The 9,031-nt window shown below is 44.7% G+C and overlaps 1 protein-coding gene across 5 annotated transcripts in view; it reads right to left on the minus strand.

Moving 5' to 3' along the window:
* Positions 1 to 9,031, minus strand: part of znf827 (zinc finger protein 827) — a 122,075-nt gene that overhangs the window by 34,170 nt on the left and 78,874 nt on the right. For all 5 annotated transcript variants that reach the window (XM_083538577.1, XM_083538575.1, XM_083538576.1 and 2 more), the window contains one exon: positions 3,587 to 3,826. In XM_083538577.1, the coding sequence (XP_083394703.1) occupies positions 3,587 to 3,826 (240 nt within the window). The remainder of the gene's footprint in view (positions 1 to 3,586; positions 3,827 to 9,031) is intronic.

Genomic DNA, 9,031 nt, shown 5'->3' on the forward strand with positions numbered 1-9,031 from the left:
CTCATCCCTGTATATATAGGCCTCATACCTTATTTATCTACTGTTATTTATTGTAAATAAGCCACTATGCACTTCTGGTTAGATGCTAACTGCATTTCATTGGCTCTGTACATGTACCTTGCACAATGACAATAAAGTTAAATACCTAAGTGGTTTTTCACAAGACTTTAATTTAAGCAAGGCCTTTAACCCTCCAATGCTCAGTTGTAAGTCGCTCTGGATAAGGGTGTTTAACACTCGCTCTGTGGTTGCTCTGTGGTGCATCATGGTTGTATGATTCTGTCACTGGACAAACTCCTCAGGCTGACCATTGTTTTATGTAGTGGGTGGGAGGAGTTGTCCAAGATGGAATGCACTTTAAACAGCATCCTTCTTTCAGACACTATCGTCAGAGTCCAGCTCCTCCCCAACAACATCGCCTTGCGGATAAGTTTTTTCAGTACGTTAGTGTCTGCTACTCTAAGCCTGCTTCCCCAGCATTCCACAGCGTAGAGGAGAGCACTGGCCACAAAAGTCTCATAAAACATCCTCAGCATTGTCCTGCAGATTTTGAAGGACCTTAGGCTCCTCAGAAAATAGAGGAGGCTCAGGACCTTCCTGTAGAGTACTTCATTGTTCCATCATTCTGGTTTGTCTATGCAATCCCCCAGGTATTTTTAATCCTACACACATCCTAATCTCCACACCAACACCACAAATGAAGACAGGAGTTACAGGTGTCTTAAAATTTCTCCAGTCCACAACCATCTCCTTTGTCTTGTCCAAATTTATCTGTAGAAAGTTGTGGCAAGACTCGGGGGTGGTTGGGAGGGATCAACCTGCATCGCTGTCAGCTTCTCACATAGAAGTGCCGGCATGATGGTTTTAAAAGCATTGGAGAGGTCAAAGAACATGACCCTCACAGTACTCGCCGGTTTATCCAGGTGTGAGTACATCTGGTTTTTATCAGGTAGATGATGACATCTTCAACTCCCAGTCTCGTTTAGTATGCAAACTGGAGTGGATCTGTGGATCGTGGTCTATAGCTGTTGGAAGACGAGTCTCTCCAGGGTCTTCATGATGTGGGACGTTAGAGCCACCAGTCTGTAATCTTTAAATTACCACTTGGTCGAGGTGTCTTTAGCACAGGAACAAGGCAGGACATTTTCCACAATACAGGGACTCTTTTGAGTTCCAGACTCATGTTAAAGATCTACTGAAGGACACCTCCTTGTTGGTTTTGCACAGCCCATGAGCACACTGGGACTGACACCATCGGGGCCTCTTCAATTTAATTCAATTCAATAAATTTTTATTTGTAAAGCATTGTTTACAATGGGCACTGTCTCAAAACAGCTTTAAAGAGCTAAAGCGGTAATGAGGTTGTAAAAAAATTATGTGTTTATTGCCTTATAATAGTTCATACCTGATTAGCGAGCCAGTGGCAACTGTGGCAAGAGATGGTAAGATGGTTAAAGAAAGAAACCTTGAGAGGAACCAGACTCAAGAGGGAACCCATCCTCATCTCGGTGTTTTGTCACCTGGTCTAATGTGAACTGCACCGTTGTGGTTACCAGTTAATGGGGGTGGTATTGTTCACTTCTGAAGTGCAGCTGGTAAGGATGTTCTGAGGTGTGAAGTGGAACTCTCACTGAAAGAGGGGGAGCAGCTAGAAATGAAATAGGAGGGGGAGGAGGAAGGGGAAATGACTGTGATGTTATTGCGCAGCTCCCTGTTGAACCCTGAGAGAGTCAGGGTGGGGGTTGCAAAATCAAACCTGGTAATAAACAGGTTTAATTCAGAGGCTTATCCGGTTCCCTGGTGATCTAGTGGTTAGGATGCGGCGCTCTCAGCGCTGCGGCCCGGGTTCGATCCCCGGTCAGAGAACCAACCCCAGCCATTAGGGTTGCACAAGCCTTAGTGCAGGTCCCAAGCCCGGATAAAGGGGGAGGGTTGCGTTAGGAAGGGCATCCAGCGATAAAACATGTGACAAATCAAACATGCGGATGATCCGCTGTGGCGACCCCTAACAGGAGAAGCCAAAAGAAAGTTTTAATTCAGATGCTTATCCATTCCACCATCAGCTCCACTGCCAGCCTTCCCATGATGGTTCTCAATCAACTCTAGACCTCTCTTACTTCTTCTTGGAAAGATTCACCATAGAAAGATTTGTCAGGACACCGGAACCATCCGAGGACAGCCTGCTTCACTTCATCAAAAGGGAACCACCATAAACGGGATCGCCACTGACGGACAGACGACCATCTTTGAAACGTTTAAATCATTCAAATGTCTTACTGCGGCAACAGTACTTGAAACAGAGGGCGTCTCGTCCACGCACCCATTACCACATTACGTATATACTGTATAGTTTATACATCATGGTAGTGTAAATTGCTTGTTTTTACTAAATTATTAACAAATTACAGTATACTACTCCATACAGATCACCATTCTCTAAGACTCCTGGGTAGGCTTGGCCATGTCTCGACTTTATTTGATATTCAAGTTATGCTGGGGTCATGGGAACGCATCTTCATCGTAAATCAGGGTCTACCTGTGCATGTCGTAGCCAGGTTTATTAGATCCATGTGTGATTTGTTATGGTCTTATAAGATTGCTATAGAAGGCAGAGTGGATTAATTCAAGATCGTTCCATTTAATTCGCTTCTTCGAAAAGGCGTGAGACGCTTGTTGAGTTGATCTAAAAATTTATTTTGCTTTAGTGTCACAAAGCTTGTTTACACTTAAAGCCTCATGTGAGTGAGGAATATCAGCCAGTCGAGTCAGCTTCATTGCTATACATTTTTATCCGTGTTTCCCACATCGTCCTCCTGTAATGACCCTGCTCTCTGGGTGACGCTTCCTAGGCTCCTTCTCTCCAACTCTCGGTGTCACATGACACACTGAGGGGTTCTCTGGGTTGCCATGACGATGCCGCAAGAGATGCGGACAGAGAAGGGAAGCAAGGGGCAGAGAGAGCCCGAGAGAAAGGAAAAGACTACTGTTTTTTTGAGAACGAAACAAATGGAGGACCAGGCTGTAACAAACAGGGTCCTCTCTCTCACACACACACACACACACACACACACACCTGGTTCACAGATGCTGGTTTGGAGTGTGAGTGTTTATGTGTGTGTGTGTGTGTGTGTGTGTGTGTGTGTGTGTGTGTGTGTGTGTGTATGTGTCCTAGGAGGAAAGTGATGGTGGAGGATTTTTTTTCTCGTTATTCAGAGGTGCTACATGGAATTTAAACCGAGAGCAGTAATTGCCAAAGCGAGTGGCGGGGGCAGCTTTGCCTCGACTAATCCTCTCTCTGTTCTCGAGTGAAAAGTGTGCATCGTTTAACACCCAACACCCCCCCCCCCCCCCCCCCACACACACACACACACAAACACACACACACACACACACACACACACACACATACATACTTGCCCTGAAGCCCAGGCCACAGAAAAGAGAATAGAGCCCAAAGCGGTAGGACACACACACACACACACACACACACACACACACACTAAAAAGCAATGGCAGGAAGAGAAGAACAGCGCACCGGGGCTGCGGATGCGACAATACACTCTCGGCTTGTTCCTCTCTCACTCACCAGACAGTTTGAAGAGCAGCTCAGAGGCCATTTTGACCGATATGTCCTGGGAGAAGAGGTCTTTGTTGGGGCGGGGCAGAGGCTCCGGAAGTCCAGCCATTGGCTCCTTCTTCTCGCATACCCCTAAAGTGCTGAAACCTAGCAGGTGCGAAGGGGGCGGGGCCACTTCTGAAGGTGGGTCCACCTCCATGGGCTCCGCCTTTACTGTTACTTTCTGGAGACAGGTGTCTTTGCTGTTCTCTGGAGGAGGACAAAGAGAAAGAAATGAGCAACGCAACATTTTCGGTGCATCGGTACATCAGTCACGATGCGAAACCTTTAAAATAATCGACCGATCAGGTACCACCGTAACACAGACCCTTAAACACTGAGATACTACTTTCCCCATGTTGTCTCTAAAATTAACTAGTGGTTTTCTTTCCTTCATCTGTTAAACTTCTATTTTTATTTTTTATTAAACTTCTATTAACTTAAACACTGGAACAGTAACAGTGTCAAAGACAAACATGATTTTTCCCCCAACACAGCAGCAATGGAGACAATTATGGTGGATGTTTTGCTGTGACTTCTGTACACAATTAGATCACACAGGTATGTTACTGAAGCACAAACATTGGTATGTTCTAAAAGAGGGCTAGAGTAAGGATAGTGGAAGAAGTTCTGAACAAAGATGACTTCTGATCAGAAGGTCATGAGGTTAATTCCAGCAACCCCCATTACGCCACTGCTGGGCTCCTGAGCAAGGCCTTAAACACTTAACAGCTCAGTTGTATGAATGAGGTAAATGTAAGTCGCTCTGGATAAGGGCATCTGTTAAATATTGTAAATGCAAAGACTTGTGTTTATTAGTTTTTTGATTGGCAGCTGAAAAACAAAACTCAATCCTTTTTTGATTTAATATTGAAAGCAGGAAAATTAGAAAGCTTGTATTGTTTCAATGCAACGAGAAAAAGTATTTTTTTTACTATTTGTTTAATCACACACATTGGAGTAATCACAATCACACAATACCACATATTCTAACATCCAATTCTAACCTAGAAGTAAAAGGGAATTTAATTGGTGGTCACAGACAATCTAATAGAAATAGGGCAGAATGGAGTGATTCGAGGCGGGGCGGTGTGGGGCAGGATGGGGTGATGTGGACTGGGGCAGAGTGGCATGCTGCAGGGTGGGGTGGGGCAGTGTGGGATGATGCGGGGCATTGTGGGATGATGCGGGTCAGTGTGGAATGAGGCGGGGCAGTGTGGAATGATGCGGGGCAGTGTGGAATGATGTGGGGCAGTTTGGGATAATGTAGGGCAGGGTGGGGTGGGGCAGTGTGGGATAATGCGGGGCAGGGTGGGGTGGGGCAGTGTGGGTTGATGTGGGGCAGTGTGGGATAGGGCAGTGTGGGATGATGTAGGGCAGGGTAGCAGGGTGGGGTGGGGCAGTGTGGGATGATGTGGGGCAGTGTTGGATGATGTAGGGCAGGGTGGGGTGGGTCAGGCCAGAATTATTCTGTTATAAGTATCTGAAGATTTTGTGAACAGTATAGCATAGTGACCCATACAAACTTGGCATGAAGCCAAAAGGTTGCAATAAAGCCACTGATAGATTATATTTTGATAGCTGATCACTTCATTTACATACAGTTTGTTCAAGTAGAGAGAGAGAGAGAGAGAGAGAGAGAGAGAGAGAAAGAGAGAGAGGGAGAGTATTCCTTTCCCTCCCTCTCAGAAAACTGAAGGTTCCTTGGTCTCTAAGCCATAGATTGGTATTGTCAGGATTCAAACAATGTGAATGCCTTTCCGCTGCTACTCAGGATCCCAAATATCCATTTCTACCTATAAACCGAAATGTTTACCGCACCTTCGAGTGAACATCAAGTCATCGTTCATCTGCTGAGTGACTCTCGATTATTAAGCCTTCAGGTGAGACCCGATTTCACCCGAACCATAAAGCTCTGACTTTAAAAGCTACATAAGAGAAGGGCTGGAAATCTGTCTGAGCGGCCCCTCACATCTCCTTCACGTTGGGAAGAAAAAAGTGCTTTTCCTCCTGCCATGAAAAGGAACAATCCATCTGTGTTGCTGAAGAAGGCAGACAATGTGTAATTATCTTGTCTCTCCAAACAGGATAAGAAAAATGAACTGAGCTCTACGTCACTGTTTGGTCAGTGGAGTATATTCCACCATTTGGTTTCATACCCACCGATATTTGAACACAAAGTCACACAAACTCCTGGTCAGGATCTTGGGGAGGAGTTCTTCAAACTGTCCCATATATTTCTCACAAACCTGGGGCAATTTCTTGTCCTTCTGAGGCATGTGAATTGATATTATGGCTGAGTAAGGAAGAAAACACTTGTTGACATGCAGTTTTGGGAAAATAATCAGCGATGAATACATTGATGCCATTTAGCAGACGTTCTTATCCAGAGTGAGGTACAAACGTGCTTTAAAGTCTCTATCGATCATCAGTGTTTTGAATCTGATGCGTGAATTTAGAGGTACCAGCTACCAGCAGAGAATTGCAGTAGTCCAATCTCGAAATGACAAGACACCGAACAAGGACTTGAGCAGCCTGTGTGGATAAAAAGGGTCGAATCCTTCTGATGTTGTTAAGAAGAAATCTACATGTTTCTTCTAATCCAAGCCTGATAATACGCACGGTGGCGTATACCCCACAAAAAAAAATTTATGAACGTGCTGTTGTTTTGTGTTAGATATATGGAAATATAACATTATGAGTGGTGAAAGGAATAACACTGATGATCTCTTCATCATGGCACCTGTTAGTGTGTGGGATTTATTAGGCAGCAGGTGAACATTTTGTCCTCAAAGTTGACGTGTTAGAAGCAGGAAAAATGGGCATGTGTACGGATTTGAGCGACAAACTAGGGCAGAGCATCTCCAAAACTGCAGTTCTTGTGAGATGTTCCTGGTCTGCAGTGGTCAATATCTATAAAAAGTGCTCCAAGGAAGGAACAGTGGTGAACCGGCGACAGGGTCATGGGCGGCCGATGCACGTTGATGCCGGTGGGGAGCGAAGGCTGATCCGTGTGGTCCGAGCCAACAGACCAGCTCCTGTAGCTCAAACTGCTGACGAAGTTAATGCTGTTAATGCTCGATGGGTCACGACTGTTTTGGCAGCAAAAAGGGGGACCAACACAATTTTAGGCAGGTGGTCATAATGTTACGCCTGATCAGTGTAGCTCCATAGAAGGCCACTCAAGAAAGCATAACTTCATAGATCTGGCTTTGTGCACAGAGGCATTATCAACCTGGAACAAGGTTGAGTCTCCTAATTCAAAGACATTTTATACAATTATACAATGAAGAACCCCATATTTGAATATATGATCAATAATCACGCTTCACTGCTTTCAATGACTTCTGTTTGACTAGAACAAAATACACCTATAAGATAGAGCACCGCGATTCTGACAGAAAAACACGGTTTTGATAAGTAGCTAACTTCTTAGCTGTCATGCTACACACTTAGCTACACACTTATTTTGTTTTGATTTCAAAAAACATTGTTGATAACCTTTGTGAAGATGCCGTGACCTTAATGAGACGTTTATCCAAACGCCGTTCATCGCTACAGTCTTCATTTACAGATAGCTTGATTAAACTTAAGGTTCCACTTTGCTGCTTCCCCCCCTCGTAAGAACGTGGAACTAATATGGATGTGTTTGCGTTTTACTCTGCAGCACGTGATATGAAATGAACCGCATTCATGCTGATTGGAGGTTCGGTCGTCTCGGTATCGAGAAATTAGGCAAAAAAAAAAAAAAAAAAGAGAAAGGAAACAGATGCCAATGCCATAAAGAGCGCATGAAGAGATCCTACGCTTCAGCGGGTGTCTTAATGAAAAACTGTCCTCGTTGAGCGGCCTGAGATCGGAAAATGTAAAGGTCTGCGGTAGCGCTGAGCGAAAGAGAAGAAAGAGAGAGAGAGAAATAGAGGGATGGAGGTGGATGGAAAAAAAAGCGACCCTTTCAGAGTTTTCATAGCGTGCTGCAACCTTTTCCCTGCTCCTTCTTATCAGATCGGTTCAAAAGGTTAGACAAACAGCCGGCTATAAATAGCACCAGGGTAGATGCCATCTGCCTACAGCTCTGCATGGGTGGGCGGGGCTTACAGTCACTGACTCAAATCTCCACCCATTCAGTAGAGTAGAGGGTCGGTGGGCGGAGTTTGGGCCTGGAACTCTGTTTATGTCCGTATCTGACCTAGATAGTGTGACTACTGTGTGTGTGTGTGTGTGTGTGTGTGTGTGTGTGTGTGTGTGTGTGTGTTGCTACCTTCTCTCAATTTGTTGGATTTTTCTCTCAAGCTGTCTTTTCTCTCTCTCTCTCTCTCTCTCTCTCTCTCTCTCTCTCTCTCTCTCTCTCTCTCTCTCTCTCTCTCTCTAATTCAATGAAAGGAAATATGAAATGAAATTACTAGTGAATAATGAAAGATGAATAAGTGTAATATTAGTATTATTATTATAACATCGTAATTCATCTTTATTCAATCGTACAATATCGGGAGTGATTTTTATTTCAGATTGTAAACCTGATAAAGAAATGTTACTCGTTAGTAAAAAAGCACCGCATGTATGATGACACTGATGCTCAGCATCTGACGGTTAGAACATTGGCCACTGACAGCAATAACAGCAAATAAAACACCAGGAACCATCAGGAACACCACGTTCCCTTCATCTCCCATTACAGACCATTGGCATCCCATTAAAAAGCCCATCAGGATCCAGTAGATCTTCTATGTTATGGTTTAATTTTCAGGAGGGTTTTACTGGTTATTTGTTGGGTCTGTCTCTCTTTCTCTCTCTGTCTGTCTCTCTCTCTCTGTCACTCAATCTGTCTCGCTCTCTGTCTCTCTCTATGCCTCTGTCTGTCTGTCTGTCTGTCTGTCTGTCTGTCTGTCTGTCTGTCTGTCTGTCTGTCTGTCTGTCTGTCTCACTTTCTCTCTCTCTGTCACTCACTCTGTCTCGTTTTCTGCCTGGTTGTCTCTTTCTCTTTCTCTCTTTCTGTCCCTTTCTCTTTTTGTCTCTGTCTGTCTCTTTGTCTCTATGTCTGTCTCTGTCTCGTTCTGTTTTTCTGTCTCTCTCGCTTTTTGTGTCTCTCTCTCTATCTCTCTCTCTCTCTTGCTCTCATGTCCTCTGAGGCTCGTTTCCTTTAAACCCCCCACAGCCACCCCACCCCCCCCAATCTTTTCTCTCCTCTCAGTGTCCATTTCTTTGGGTTTTTTCCCCTCAGCATTATTTACCACCTCTTCCACTCCTCCATGCTAATTGTTTATATTGATGCTCTTTCGTCAGTCTTGCTGTACACACACACACACACACACACACACACACACACACACACACTCACAGGGCCTCTCTGCGTGCGTCAGTCTCCCCGTCCTCTCAATTCATACATCATCGGTACGCCGCACTACATGAAAGGCC

This window comes from Silurus aristotelis, assembly GCF_946808225.1.
Source record: "Silurus aristotelis genome assembly, chromosome: 4".
Lineage (NCBI taxonomy): Eukaryota > Metazoa > Chordata > Actinopteri > Siluriformes > Siluridae > Silurus > Silurus aristotelis.